At 39.9% G+C, this 16,354-nt stretch overlaps 1 protein-coding gene across 1 annotated transcript in view; it reads left to right on the top strand.

The window, feature by feature from the left end:
- The first annotated feature begins 15,757 nt into the window (after positions 1–15,757).
- Positions 15,758–16,354, top strand: part of RP2 (RP2, ARL3 GTPase activating protein) — a 42,300-nt gene continuing 41,703 nt past the window's right edge. The window contains exon 1 of the mRNA XM_027859478.1: positions 15,758–15,895. Coding sequence (XP_027715279.1) covers positions 15,773–15,895 — 123 coding nt within the window. The 5' untranslated portion in view covers positions 15,758–15,772. The remainder of the gene's footprint in view (positions 15,896–16,354) is intronic.

Genomic DNA, 16,354 nt, shown 5'->3' with positions numbered 1-16,354 from the left:
ATAAGAATAATTTGAGACCAAAATCAGTTTGTTGTGTTTTGTTTCCTCTTTCTTGTGGTTCCTCCTATTGGTTCTAATTCTTCCTTACAACATCATTAATGTAAAAATACGTTTAATAGGAATGTATATGTACAGCCTATATCAGATGGCAAGTAGTCTTGGGGCGGGAGGTGGGGAGAGAGAGGGAAAAAAAATTTATAACTCAAAAGGTTATGGAAGTGATTGTTGATAAATCAAAATAAATTTAAAAAAAAAAGAAAAAATCTGTTTGTTTGTCAGAGACAAACAGATGTCTAATCTGCTGGAAATGGTAGCAAGCAGACTAAGCTGGAGTGCCCCCTTTTGAAAAAAGACTATTGGTAGATTGAGGCAAAGAGGCCCAGCTGTTTAGGTCTAGGGGTTGCCGTGAACCCCAAAATCCAAGGGCAAAAGACAAAGGTCCTGCCTCGAAAGAATTCGACTCAAGCCTTCTTTCAGTCAGAGACAAGGTTTATTGTTTCTCCAATAGAAGCGAGCTGGACTTTTAAGAACCAGCACTATTGTGACACTTGTATTGATGAGAGGGCCAGACTCTTAGGGAATCTGAGAAATTTGATAGACTAGATTGACCTTTTTTCTAGTAGAGCCAATAGCTTGGGGTGACTGGGAGGTAGCAGAGAAGGGGTCTAGATGAGATTAAGGAGGCAGGGTCTAGGGTGGGGGCAGGTACAGACAATGAAGGCTACAATGAAAGGGCAGTTGAAAGGGTTATTAACTGGGAAGGGCCTGGCACCCCAGGTGAATGCCAGGGACCTGCGCCATGTGGGGAAGTACAGGGCCTTTTAGGGGTCCATCATTAGCACCCCATCACAGCCACAGATAATTTTAGGCCCTAGGAATGGTGACAGTAGCCAAAAAAACAAACAAACAAACAAAACAAAACAAAAGAAACCCATAAGCAGTATTAATGCATGTAAAATGTGACTATAGCTGTATTCACACATACCGATACCAATCCCTACTCAATTTAGAAGTTAAAAATATTTAACTTGAGAGCAATTAAAAGCATGTGTACCAGTGAAACCCCAAGGAAAACTGTTAAGGGGTATCCCTTAATTTACCACTCTAAAATATTCTCCTTCTTCTCTACCTTCCCTGTCTTCCTTCCAGACTCAACCACAATCCCATCATCTGCAAGAAGCCTCTCCTAGTCCTTCTTAATTCTACTGACTTCTCCAATTTATCCTATGTGTCTTGTTTGTGCGTAGTAGTTTGCATGTTGTTTCCTACATTAGATTTTAAGCTGTTTGAGAGCAAGAACAATATTTTTGCCTTTTTTTTATCACCAGCACTTAGCACAGTGTATGGAATAAACATTTATATAGTACTTATATAATAGTAATAATAAATAATTGTGACAAATTATTATTAATAACTAATATTTAGGGGAAGATTCAGAGCTCTCCCCTTCTTCTAAAGTCCTTCTAAAATTCACTCTCTTGAAGGACATAACTGATAATGAGATTGAATTAACTCTCTTAATTGGCGAGACCCCACCCAATTTTAGAAGGAATTTAAGGTGGGGAAGCCTGTTGTGTTCTACTCAAGTTTAGGTGAAGATAGATCGTTTTGTCTAGATAACCCAAGGCTGGGAGTGGTCTGATATAGAAATATTTTCTCTGTCCAAGGGTGACATGATGAGGGGTGACAACATTGAACTCTGTAAAGGGTGAGCCCCACCACCATAATTGTTTTTGGTCTAAGAGAGATGACCAAATGACTACCCTTTTATTAATAACTTGCTGGTCTTATTAATGAAATTATTAAATTAAATTACCCAGAAACTATGTCTCTCTAACCTTTTTAATCATCACATCACAACTTTTATAGAGTGCTTATTATGTAGCAAGCACTGTGTTAAGTGCTTTACAACTATCATATCCTTTGATCTTCACAATAACTCTGGGAGGTAGGCATTATCCCCATTTTACAGTTAAGGAAACTAAGGCAGACAGAGGTTAAGTGACTTGCCCAGGGTCACACAGCTAGTAAGTGTCTGAGGTTAGATTTGAATTCACAGTGCTAACTTGACATGATGAGCACTGAATACCCTAGAAATTCTCCTAAGAAAAGGGAGGTCTTATAAGTAGATGACTATTTAATGATGGCAATGTTTATTGCTTTTTATTAATTCTAAATGAAGAGCAGATACTGTATGCAGCTAAACATGTTTTGTCAGAATCATAGAATGTGAGAGATGGAAGGGACTTCAGGATAATCTCACCCAAACATCGAAATGTTCAGTCATTTGAGACCCTTGTTGAGATTTTCCTTGGCAAAGATACTGGAGTGGTTTGCTATTTCCTTCTCCAGCTCATTTTACAGATGAGGAAACTGAGGAAAACAGCTGTAAGTGACATGCCCAGTAAGTGTCTGAGGTCAGATTTGAATTCAGGAAGATGAGTCTTCTAATTCTAGGCCCTCTATCCACTGTGCCACCTAGCTGCCCATCATCCAAATATTATTATCCATCCAGCCAGCCAAGTACCATCCACAGCTGAAAAGAATCTTCACTAAAACATAACAAATACACATCCAGCCTCTATTTGAAGATCTCCAAGGAGGAGAAACCCACAATCTCTGGAAACCGCCAATTTGAGGAAGGCTCTTATCCCCAAATACCTCCCCATTGATATCTGAAATCACACCATTAGCAAATTATCCGTTTGTGTTAAGCATTTCCCTTGTCAAGTATTACCTTTCATAAAGTAAATGCTACTATTATTCTATACTTCTCTTCTCTTTCTTAGCCAAACTCCTTTAAAAAAAAACCAAAGAGCTGCTTATATTCATTTCCTTCACTTCCTCACTTTGAAATCACTCCTCAATTTTTTGCAGCATGCCTCTTTCATCGACCATGCTCTCTCCAAAGTTGCCAAGAATCTTTTACTTCCATATCTGATGGTCTTTCCCAGTCCTCATCCTTCTGAAACTCTCTGCTTTATTTGACATTGTTGACCCCCCCCCCATTTCTTTTTATATATTTTCTCCTCTCTTGGTTTAGTACATACTATCTAGGCTCTGAATTCCAGGGTCTGGGAGAGGCTTTGAAGGTCCAGTTCAGTGGTAGATGTTTTGCTAATCATTGTTTTATTGCTAATATAATAATAGCTAAAATAATGAACACTTATGTAGTACTTTAAAGTTTGACATGTTCTTTATTTTAAAACCCTGTAGGTGGGTAATAATTATGATTTCTATTTAGCTGATAAGGAAACTGAGGCAGACAGAAGAAAAGTCTCTTGCCCTTGGTCACAAGGCCAGTAAGTCCCTGGGGTAGGATACCAATTCCAATTGGATTCCAATAGAAGGGGAATCAAAATTGTCAATATCAAAAATGAAAAAGGAAAACTCGTTAACAAATGAAGAGGAAACAAGAAAAATTAATAGAAATTATTTTGCTAATAATATGCTAAGAAACTGATCATTTGAATTGTTGAATATTTTAAAAATATGAAATATCAAGATTAACAGAAGATGGAATAAAGAATTTACATAATTTAATTTTACAAAAAAAATTATAGTCACAAAAGGACTCTCAAAGGAGAAAGCCCTAGTACCAGATAGTTATCATACATTCATAGAAAAATTAATTCTAATACCATATACACTGTCTGCAATAATAGGAAAAGAAGGAGGCCTTTTAAACTCCTGTAATGAGGCAAATATTGATCTAATGCCCAAACCGGGGAGCAATAAAACAGAAAATGGTTATAGACCAATATCTCTAATAAATATAAATAAAAAAATCTGTAAGAAATTAATAGCAAGGGAATTACAATGTAATACAATGTGACCAGATTGAATTTATACCAAGAATTCAAGGTTGGTTCTGTATTAATAAAGCAATAAACACAAAAGACCATATTAAAAATAAAGTAACCAAACTTACATGATTATATCAATAGATTCAAAAAAGCTGATGACAAAAATAAAATACCATTCTAAAAATGATAGTTACAGCAATAAGACAGGAAAAAAGCAATTGTGTGAATAAGAATAGGAAAAGAAGAAATAAAAATTTCAATTTTTGCACATTTAAAAAATTTTTTAGAGAATTCTGGCAAGTTGAATAAAATTTAACTGAAAGTAAGTCACAAATCACATGAAATAAATCCATAAAAATCCTTTAGAAATCACTACAGAATGTCTAAAATATCTGGGAGTCCTCTTACCAAGACATACACAGAAATTATCAGAATATAACCACAAAACACTCTTTACAGAAATAAATACAAATAATTGGAGAATTATTCATTGCACGTGGTTAGAATGTGCCAATATAATTAAAATGACAATACTACTTAAAATAATTGATGTATTCAGTATCATACCCCAAAGAATTACTTTATAGATGCTGGGAAAAAAAATATTAATAAAATTTACCTGAAGTATCAAAGCATCATGAATCTCAAGGGAAATAACAAAAAAAAAAAAATCAGGAAGGGCAAAACTGTGTGTCTGGAGGCAGCAAAAAACAAAACAAAACTGGGTTCTATAGTCACCAGGGCAGAGCCAAGATGGTGGAGCAAAAGCAGTGACTTGCTTGAGTTCTCCCCCAAACCTCACCAAATACCTGTAAAAAATGGCTCTAAACAAATTCTAAAGCAGCAGAACCCACAAAAAGACAGAGTGAAAAAAATTTCCAGCCCAAGACAACTTGGATGTTAATCAGAAAAATATATCACGCTGGGTGGGGAGAGGTATGCAGTTTGGTTTTGGCGCGCAGGCAAAACAGGCCTCAGTGAACCTGGAGCAGCCCTCAGAGGACTGAATCACAGGCAGCTGTGGTGGTTTCCCCGACTTCTCAACCCACAAATGCCAAAGACAACTTGAGTCAGCAGGAAAAGTCTGTGACTGTGGTGAGAGAAGCTCCACCCCAGACCCAGTGGGGTCCCCCCCCGCCCGCCACACACACTCCCAGGGCAGCAGTTGCTTCCAGAACTTCCAGTCCACAGACTGAGGGTAAATCAAGTGACTGAACAGAGGAGGATTGTAGGGATCTCTTTGCTGGTGCAGGATTCTTTTACTTTGTCCATGCTGGGATCTAGGTCACAGTTTTGGGTGGTGGTCCCAGGGCCAGGAGGAGTGCTGGCAAGGTGGAACTTGTAGTGGTGGTGGAGAGGAAATCCTCCTCACAGTTCCAAGGCAGAAAAGAGTGCTTGTGGTCACTCATAGATCAGAGCACAGGCCAGGAAGGGAATAAACACCTCGCCCTTGATCATACCACCTTGGAAGAACTGAAAATTTACAGAAGTATCTCTGAAAACAGCTGCACAAAACCCCCAAAGCTTGGGATAGTACATTTTCCGCACTGGAAGCAGACTCCTACCTTAACAAAGAGTTTATAACTCAAATAATTGACTGGGATCATGAGAAAACAAAAGTGCAAAAAAAGTCAGACCATAGAATCTTTCTTTAGTGACAAAGAATATCAAAACATACAACCAGAAGAGACAACACAGTCAAAGCTCCTACATCCAAAGCCTCCAAGAAAAATATGAATTGGTCCCAGGCCATGAAAGAGATCAAAAAGGATTTTGAGAAGCAAGTAAAAGAAGTAGAGGAAAAACTGGGAAGAGAAATGAGAGTGATGCAAGAAAATCATGAAAAATAAGTCAACAGCTTGCTAAAGGAGACCCAAAAAAATACTGAAGAAAATAATACTTTAAAAAATAGCCTAACCCAAATGGCAAAAGAGGTCCAAAAAGCCAATGAGGAGAAGAATGCCCTCAAAAGCAAAATTGGCCAAATGGAAAAGGAAGTCCAAAAGCTTACTGAAGAAAATACTTCCTAAAATTAGAATGGAGCAATTGGAAGCTAGTGACTTTATGAGAAATCAAGACACTGGAAAACAAAACCAAAAGAATGAAAAAATAGAAAACAATGTGAGATATCTCACTGGAAAAACAACTGACCTGGAAAATAGATCCAAGAGAGGGAATTTAAAAATTATTGGACTATCTGAAAGCCATGATCAAAAAAAGAGCCTAGACATCATCTTTCAAGAAATGATCAAGGAAAACTGCCCTGATATTTTAGAACCAGAGGGCAAAATAGAAATTGAAAGAATCCACCAATCACCTCCTCAAAGAGATCCTCAAAGGAAAACTCCTAGGAATATTGTAGCCAAATTCCAGAGTTCCCAAGTCAAGGAGAAAATATTGCAAGCAGCCAGAAGGAAACAATTCAAGTATTGTGGAAACACAATCAGGATAAGACAAGATTTAGCTGCTTCTACATTAAAGGACCACAGGACTTGGAATATAATATTCTGGAGGGCAAAGGAGATAGGATTACCACCAAGAATCACCCACCCAGCAAAACTGAGTATAATCCTTCAGGGGAAAAAATGGTCATTCAGTGAAATAGAGGACTTTCAAGCATTCTTGATGAAAAGACCAGAGCTAAATAGAAAATCTGACTTTCAAATACAAGACTCAAGAGAAACATGAAGAGGTAAACAGGGAAGAGAAATCATAAGGGACCTATTAAGATTGAACTGTTTACATTTCTGCATGGAAAGATGATATTTGTAACTCATGAGATCTTTGTCAGTATTAGGGTAGTTGGAGGGAAAAAATTATATGTATGTATATATACAGATAGATAAATAGAGGGCACAAGGTGAGTTGAAGAGGAAGGGGTGATATCTGGAGAATAAAATTAAGGGGTGAGAGAGGATTATACTGGGAGGAGAAAGGGAGAGGTAGAATGGGATAAATTATCTCACATAAAACAGATGAGAAAAGACTTTTACAGCGGAGGGGAAACAAGGGAAGGTGAGAGGGAATGAGTGAATCTTAATTCTCATTGGATTTGGCTTAAGGAGAGAATAACATACACACACAATTGGATATGGAAATCTATCTTACCCTACAGGAAAATAGTGGGGGGAAGGGGACAAGAGAGCAGGAGGATGATAGAGGGGAGGGCAGATTGAGGGAGAGAGTAATCAGAAGCAAAATCTTCTGAGGAGAGACAGGGTCAAAAGAGAGAATAGAATAAATGGGGGGAGGGATGAGATAGGATGAAGGGAAATATACTTAGTTTTTCGCAACATGACTACTATGGAAGGGTTTTGCATGACTACACATGTATAACCTGTATCAAGTTGTTTGCCTTTTCAATGAGGGTGGGTGGGGAGGGAGGAAGGGAGAAAATTTGGAACCAAAAATTTTAAAAACAAAAGTTAAAAAAATTGTTTTCATATGCAACTGGGAAATAAGAAATACAGGAAATGGGGTATAGAAATGTATCCTGTCCTACAGGAAAATAGAAGGGGAAGGGGATAAGAGAAGGGGGGAGAGATAGAAGGGAGGGCAGTTTAGGGGGAGAGGTATTTAGAATGCATGCCATCTTGGGGTAGGAGGAGGGGCAAGATGGGGAGAAAATTTGGAACTCAAAATCTTGTGGAAGTGAATGTTGAAAACTAAAAATAAATACATTAACGGGGAAAAAAAGTGATGGGTTCACCTAAAAAAGTCCCGGGACAGTCAGAAAGCCCTAAGTTGTCAGAACCCTACAGGAAACACTTTGAAAGCCACTAGAAGTGTCAGCAAGTAGTGGGGTCATGGCAGACTCAGATTGGGACAGCCTAGGTGCTTATGGACTATGATTTCCCATTGCTCTATCATCAGATGCCATAAGAGGCCCTGAATATCCAGCACTCTAAACTTCAAAGATCTAAGGGAGGGGCAGTGGAATTGGGGGTAGCAAGGAGCCTATGAGTTGTAGATCTGCTCAGAAACCCAGGGAAACCAGAGTAAGACTAAGTAGGGCCAACCATCTTCTCCAAAATTACAGCACGAGATGGAATCTGGTGCTGGCACAAAGCCCCAATTCAGGAATGCAAGCTGGAGAATGAAAAAACCAAAGAAGAGACTGACTGGTATGAAAAAATTATTATAGCTCTAGAAAGCTCCTAAAGGAGGTATTAGAAGAAAAAAAAAGGAAAAGGAAAGAAGAGAAAAGAAAAAAGAAAGAAAGAAAAGAACTAGAATCTAAGGGAGGTGCCCATCAATTCAAAAAGACAATTTCAGAGAATCTTGAGGTAGTAAGAACTGATGTAGAGTGAAGTGAAAAGAACTAGGAAAATAATTTATATAGGTGAGGACAACAGCATTGTAAAGAAAAATAACTTCGATAGACTTAGGAACTCTGATTAATGCACTGACCAACCATGTTTCTGGAGGACCTGTGATCAGGTATGTTACCTACCTCTTGATAGAGAGGTCATGTATTGAAAGTGCAGAAAGAGACACTGTGTAGATTAGTTTTGTTTGACCGTGTTTATTTGTTACAAGGTGTTTTTCTTTTCAATTTTTATTGGAGAATATTGGACAGGAGAGAAGTGGTTAGTAATAGTAATAACAATAAGGGAGAGGCATTTAAACATTTTTGGTTATATGTAAGAAAAATACACATATATGTATGTACATATACATGTGCATGTACATATATACAGATGTATACAATGTAAGGAGACTTGACCTGAGTATGCCCACATTACCTAACATGGAGTTACTCTACTTCCCTGAGTTCTACAATCACATAGGTGGGAGTAAGCCTCGAATTGACTGCATAATTGAAGCAGTCCATATCTTTAAAACTGGCCAATCTCTCTTTCCTGCGTAATTTTTCCTTGTGAGTTTAGAGGGTGAAGATCACAATTCACCCACAGCACAGATGCCATGCATTGAACCATTTGGGGGATACCTTTCCCCCATCTCCTTTTAGACCCCATAGCTGGGTGTTTTTCTTGTTCCGTTTTGTCCTTTTGTCCTTCTCAGTTTTAGATGCTGTTGCGGATGCCCACCAGACCTAGGAGTTTGAGCCACGGAGACCTTGGAGCCAGACTGACTGGCAGAGAAGTGCTGAGGATCTATGCTCTATATGAGCTAAGCCGTTTGTATATTTGTTCTTATACCTTTTGAAGTAAGCATTCCTTTGTAAAAAGCTAATTTGACTGTTAGTGACTAAACGGAATTAGGGTGTGAGGGACCTCTTTACACTTGAGAGAATACCTTTCAGTAAGGGGCTGGAACCATTTGCAGAGAAGCTAGACACCCCAACTCCCTTAAGGGCACTGTAGAACCCTGGGAGGAGGGGGGAGATTTAGCTTACCTGGTCTTTAGGTAGTGGATGCCAAGGTAGTTATTGTTTTACACACACACACACACACACACGTGTGTGTATATATATTTTTATATATATACATATACACACACATACACACATATACACACATATCAAGAGGTATGAAATTGAGATTCACAGTTTTATTTACAATCTTCTTTTGGGGTTCTTTTGTGTATATGGAAATGTATTTTGTGTGTTTAAATTAGAGAATTGAGAATAATAAATTAAGAATAATAAAAAATAAAAGAATGAAGGAAGGGATCCTAGCAGTGCCAGATTTCAAACTATACTACAAAGCAATAATAATTAATATACTATATAGTATTGTCTAAAAAGCAGAAAAGTTGAACAATAGAATAAATTGAGTATAAAACATATAAAAGCAATTGAACACAGTAACATAGTATTGGATAAATCTAAGCACTGTAACTACTGGGATAAGGTCTAACTTTTTGACAGAAACTGCAAAGCAATTTGGCAAAAATTAGGTTTAGACCAACAATTCACACTGTACAATACAATAAATTCCCAATAGACAGATAACATAGATATAAAAGGTCATATCATAAATAAATTAGAGGAGTAGAGAAACACCTTTCATAACTGTGGATAGGTGATGAGTTCTTGACCAAACAAAGAATAGAGAGGACCATAGAAGATAAAGTAGGCAATTTTGATTACATAAAATTGAAACATTTATACGGAAATAATTCAGTTAGAATTAGGAGGAATGGTTAACTTGGAAAAAAAATCTTTGCAGCAAATTCTCAGCTAAATATCTTGAACCCAAGACATATAGGGAATTGATACAAATATATAAGAACAAGAGCCATTATCCAAATAGATAAAAGGTCAAAGGCTAGGAACAAGCAGCTCTTAAAAGAAGAAAGGCAAGCTATTAACAACCTTATTTTTTTTGTTTGTTTTGGCCAGGCAATGGAGTTAAGTGACTTGCCCAGGGTCACACAGCTAGTAAGTGTTACGTGTCTGAGGCCAGATTTGAACTCAAGTCCTCCTGAATCCAGGGCCGGTGCTCTATCCACTGCACCACCTAGCTGCCCCCTAACAACCTTATTTTTAAAATGTTCCAAATCACTAATATGAAGAGAAATGTAAATTTAAAAAATTCTGATGTTCCACTTTAGAATTTCCTGCTATCAGATTGGCAAAGACGATCAAAAAAGGATAATGACAATTAATTGGGGGAACTAGGGAGAAAAGGCACTGTTGGTTGAGGCATGACTTGATATAGTCATTCTGGAAAGCAGTTTGGAACTATACTCAAAAAGTCACTAAATTGTGTGCATGTACTTGACCTAGTTATACCATTAGCATATATCTCAAAGAGATCAAAGAAAGAGGTAAAGGACCCATATGTGCAAAAAATACTTCAAAGCAAATAATTAGAGGCAAAATAGAACCCATCAGTTGGGTATCTGAGAAAATTCAGGCATATGAATGCAATGGATTATTATTGTACCAAAAGAAATGATGAAAAGGACAGATTCAGAGAAACCTGGAAGGACTGAATGGATATAGAATAAATAAGCAGATATACTAGAATTGTTTATTCAATTACTAAAATATTGTCAAGGCAAAGTACTGTGAAAGACTTAAGAGCTCTGATCAATTTAATAATCAATCATTACTCTAGAAAAATGATGCTGCTTTCCACATCTTGATAAAGAAGTGCTAGACTAGAGGTGCAGAATGGGACACACATTCTCAAACTCAGCTACTGTATAGATTTGTTTTGACAATAATAATTATTACTATTATTAGTTTTACAAGGGAAAACTTTTGTTATCTGGAGGTTAGATAGGAAAGTTAAGGGACAAGGGAAGGTAAATACAATAGTGATGGTAATATCAAAGATAAGAGAAGAAAAGTGCTAATGAAACATTTTGAAAACACAGTAGAAAACAGGAAGAAATTCCAAAAGGTTCCTGGACAAGCAGGGCATTGTTGGAAGTACAATGTTAAAATTAATACATACTTTAAAAACAAACTGAATTAATATAGATTTGTGGATATTATATTATTATAAACAAACCTCTTTTTTCTCTTCCTTGCATAAGGAAATGTTCATTTATGGATGTTTGACATGTTTATAATAATAAATAGAAACTTCAATATGAAAATACTTTAGAAAAACAGTTGCAAAAAATGATTCCATAGTTTCATTCTGAATTGTTGAATCCAGCTGCATAAAGCATTCTAAATCAATATCTAATAAAAAATATATATAGTGAAGAGGGGATTGTAATTGTAATTAGAAGACCTGGATTTGAATGCTGCCCCTACCACTTGGAGGGACATTTGGCAAATCATTCAACCTCAATTTCCTTGTGTATAAGAGTAGGTATAATAATACTTTCATCCTTTACAGAATGAAAGAGAGAGAGATGTATAGCTCTAATTTTATAGGCATGAGAACATCAACTGTAGATATTTTAATTTACCTTCCTATTACCACTTATCAGTGTTATTTCTCTTCCTAAAATGTGAGTCTTAAATGAGACATTGATTTGGCTCCAGTATTTTGAGGAGGTTCTGCTTTTTAACTTCCTGGTTTGAGTTGGGTTTTTTTTGGTTTTTGCAATGGGAGAAAAGGGCTTGAATTTAGATGTAAGGTGTTTTTTTTAACAAAATTAGCAGAGGAGAGCTTTTTGAGAGAACAATTTAACTCTCAAACTGCATTACAATCATAATGATTCTCTCCGATTCTTGTGCAGACTAATAAGCACAAGTGGAAATACCTAACAAAAAATCTTGTGCATGTGTGTGTGTGTATAAATATATATATATATATATAATATAGATATTACATATCTACACATAGTGGGTATTCAATAATTGTGGAAGGAAGGAAAAAAGGAAAGAAGGAAGGAAGATCTGAAAGGATTAAGGAATGGCAGAAGAAAGGAACTTCTAGTTGGAATCTAAAAAAGCCAAATAACAAAACTGATATTAGGGAATGCTAATTAAAAATATACTGACAACAACAACAAAAAAATCCTTAAATAATTACTGTGTTGGAATTCATTAAAAATAAACTCAACCTTATATCTATAATATTAACTGACATTTCCATAATACTTTAAAGTTAACAAAGAACCTTCCTTATAACAGCACTGGGAGGTAGGTAGTTTAAATATTATTGTCTTCTTTTTTTCAGATGGGTCTCAGAAAGAGTGGCTTGTCTAGAGTCACATTGCTAGCTAGAGTGCAAGAAGGACCTTGAGACCACTGCTTCTGATCAATGCTTTTTCTGCTACCCACATTCTCCTTCCTAATGTCTTTTGGTAGTTAACATACAAAAATTTGAGAGAATCCTTCCATTTCTTTGAGAGAATCCCATTATCTCTTATTCCATGGAAGAAATGGAATCTTTTCCTACTCTCATGTAGTAAAAATATGTGCTACAGCAATATGGTTATGGCAGCACATTTATGGCCAAGCCCTCTCCTTCTCTTCCCTCTGCCTCACAAAGGAGTTTGCCACTTGGAGTATGAACCCATAATCCAAGTATGAAGTCAGGAAACAGCTAAGAATTTAAATTCAGTTTCATCCTACCTCTGATTTTCCAAGAATCATTCTCTAATTCTTCTGGGATGTTTTTCTTACGTTAGGTTTCCCTGACACTCCACTACTTGATTATATAGCATACTCTCAGGACTGGTTCCCCACCAAACACTTGCAAGTTGATAGACTGCATCTCCAAGAGGTAACTCCTACCTTAGGTTATAGGATACCCTGTAGGTATAGGCTTCTACTACTATAATTCATGAATCTGCCAGGGTACTCTCTCAATATACTATACTCTTTCAGAAACAGCAGGGTCCCTAACTCTAGGCCTAGTAGAAGTCTCCCTAGTTCTCATCCTTCAGATATGGCTGAAAATCTCAATTTGACTCTAGCTTCTAGATGAAGTGCCTTCTTCTGGTTGAGTAATTCTACTGCTAGATGCCATGGGGACTTTGGGGAGGAATTCCCACCTAACTTCTTGAAGGGCGATTCACTTTCAGAGATTAGGTTATTCCACACTTACATTCTACTGCTTACTCCTGCCAGAACTAGATGGAACTGACCAACTTTTTTTGACTGACAGAAACTTACTGGACTTTTAATTAAATTTTTAAAAGACTGGGGCAATCATCATTCATCCAATGGAGTTGCTCCCTGCTGGCTAAACAAGCAATGGAGATAGTCATGCTGGGGATGACCAGGTAATCTCTGGTAGTTAACACTTCATCTTCTGAGATTATATTCTATGGCTATATCATAACAGAGCTTGGAGGCTGAAAGAGGAATGACCAAATAACCCATCCCTTGCCTTACATACCATTTCAGTACAATTCATTAATCGTATCATCTCCCCAACTAAATCCTAAGCTTCAGGAAGGCAGAAACATCTGATTTTTTGGGTCAGGTTGCCAGTCACTCAATAAATTCAAATTGACTTTATAGCTGCTTGAAAAAAAAAAGATGGCATGGTTTACTTCCTTTGGGAAGAGGTGAGAAGTAGGTTCATAGAATCAGGAGGTGGAAGGGACCTTAGAGATCATTTGGTCTAAACTCCTCCTTTTTCATTTGAGGAAATTAAACTCTAGGAGGGGCAGCTAGGTGGCTCAGTGGATAGAGCAAGGGCCTGGAGTCAGGAGGACCTGAGTTCAAATCCAGTCTCAGACATTTACCAGCTGTGTGACCCTGGGCAAATCACTTAACCTTGATTATCTCATCTATTTCCTCATCTATAAAATGAGTTGGAGAAGGAAATGGCAAAACCACTCCAGTTTCTCTGCCAAGAAAATCTCAAACAGGGTCACCGAAGATTATGTTACCGAAGGGGTATGGGTCCTGGGACAGCCCTCCCCCCAACTTTCCGTGAACTTTCCCATATGGTTCTGGCATCGCTTGAGGCTATAATCCTTTCAACTGTCCTTTCATTGTGGTTCTGACCCTGTCCCAATCTTCAATTCTCTGTTACCTCAGGATCGCCCAGGCCATTTCCCACCCTTAATCCCATCTAGACCCTTTCTCTGTTCCACAACTTGATCACATCCAGATCTTCCCACAGTCTTTCTGCATATAAAGTCCATCTTGCCCCCCCCCCCATATTGCTCAGATTCTTGAAATCTGGCCAATGGCGCAGATTCTTAAAAATCTCGTCCACCTCAATCTGTGTTTTTATAAACCTTGTCCCTGATTGAAAAACAGCTTGAGTCAAATTTTTTCTTGGCAGGACCCTCCTCTTTTGCCCTTGAATTTTGGGGTTCCCAGCACCCCTAGACCACAACACTAGGACTAAAAAAGCGCCTGAACAACAACAAAGTGGTAGCACTGGCTCAAAGATTGTGCACAATTTAATAACATTTGGGACAGAGTTCCTAATTGTTTGGTGAAATATAGACTCTTTTCTACTATTATAAAATGCCGGCACGGTGCAAGGGAATTTAGATTGAGTGGTTCTTATCTCACCAATGCCATTTACTAAAACTCTGAGCCTCATTTTTTTCATCTGTAAATGAAGGGGGCGGGGTGGGTTGGATTAGACGATCTATCTCTAGGGTATCTGCTAGGGCTCAAGTTTATGATTCAAAAAAAAAAAAAAGGATCTGTGATTTCAGCAGTACTGGGACGTTTCAGGGAGGAACTTCTACCAGTACAGACCTACAACTGTTCCGCAATACCGTAGTCCAAGGAAATGGGGGTGGGGCATTAAGCTCAGGTGATATTAAAGAGATCAGGATCCCGCAGACCACAGGTATCAAAGGAAATCGGACCTAGGGCTTCTTAACTCCAAGGCCAGCTCCCAGTCCACCACGCATCGCTCCCTTTCCTATGATTATTCACAACGATGAGCAAGGATGCGAATACAAGAGCACAACCTAAAAAATAGGAAGTTTCCTTCTTCCCAAGCCTCATTTCGTAATACCGAATTTAAAAGGCTAAGGAGGGGCCTGCCACGTTGCCGCCCCGCCTGACCCCACCCCTAGCTCTCAGTGAGGGGGCGGAGCAAGCTCCCGGCCCGGGCTCCCGGGAGCTCCTCAGAGTCGCGGGACCGGGGTGGGGGTGGGGGAGTAGGGGGGGATAGAACGCCGATCGAACGCCGGGCGGGGAAGTTCTGCAGCCCATTGGCTCTCCTGGGCACTCTGACGTCACCAGGGGCGGAGCCGGGGCCGCTTCGAGGGACTCCGGTTGGCCCGCCGGGAGCGGAGCAGCCATTGGTGGCGGGCGGTAGTCAGGGCGACAGTGGGGCCGGGGAGTGAGAGGGGTGCGGGAGCCGTGAGCAGGGCAGGCGGCCGCGGCGCGGCGGTGGAGCCGCGGGGTGCGTGGTGGGGTGGGGAGTGCGGAAGAAGGGCAGGGAGGGCGGGGCGGCTGCGCCACTGGCTTGACGACCGCCTCCAGGGAGTTCCCGCTCCGGCGGCCTGGGGGTACCCGGAGTCCGGGAAGGAGGACGGGGGTTGACCCCTCGCCCTGTCGGAGCCCCTCACGTGCCCGGGGCGCGCGCGGGAGGAGGGGGCGAGGGCGCGCGAGGCCTGCGGGGGAGGGGAGGGGCGCGGCGGGCGGCGAGCCGCGGACCCGCACCATGGGCTGCTTCTTCTCCAAGAAGCGGAAGAGCGAGAAGGAGCAGCAGCAGCCGCCGCCGGCGTCGGGGGAAGGCGGGGAGCAGCCGCCGCAGAAGCTGTACAGCTGGGACAAGCGGGAAAAGGTACAGTGGCGCACCCCGCTCCTTCCGCGGCCTGGGGCTTCCCTGCACCCGGACCCAGAGGCTCCCTCCCCTGCAGCCGGTGGAGCTCACCCCTTCTTGCATGGTCTTTCGGGGAGGGCTGGCTGCTTGCAGCAAGGATTGGAGGCTTTTTTTTAACTGTCTTGTATGCTCTGATCAAATCAAGGCGCATTATTGAATAGCGCCTGCTGTGTGTCGGGCTGGAGATACAAAGAAAGGCAAAAAAAATCCAGTCCCTGCTCTCAAGGGGCTCGCAAACCACTATGTACAAGCAAGATAGATGCAAGAAAAAAGGAGACGTGATCCACCCAAGGAAGGCATTCGTAGTGAGGGAGGTGGGGAAAGGAAATTGAAAGTGGTAGCCTGACTTCATACTGCTGCTGGAGCAGCACCCTTTCCCTCCCCGACCACCTGTGTGTTGTTAAAGGTGTTAACTGCATT

The sequence above is a fragment of the Vombatus ursinus genome, unplaced genomic scaffold (assembly GCF_900497805.2).
Source record: "Vombatus ursinus unplaced genomic scaffold, bare-nosed wombat genome assembly UNPS02014168.1, whole genome shotgun sequence".
NCBI lineage: Eukaryota > Metazoa > Chordata > Mammalia > Diprotodontia > Vombatidae > Vombatus > Vombatus ursinus.
This window is presented reverse-complemented; position numbering and strand designations above follow the sequence as displayed.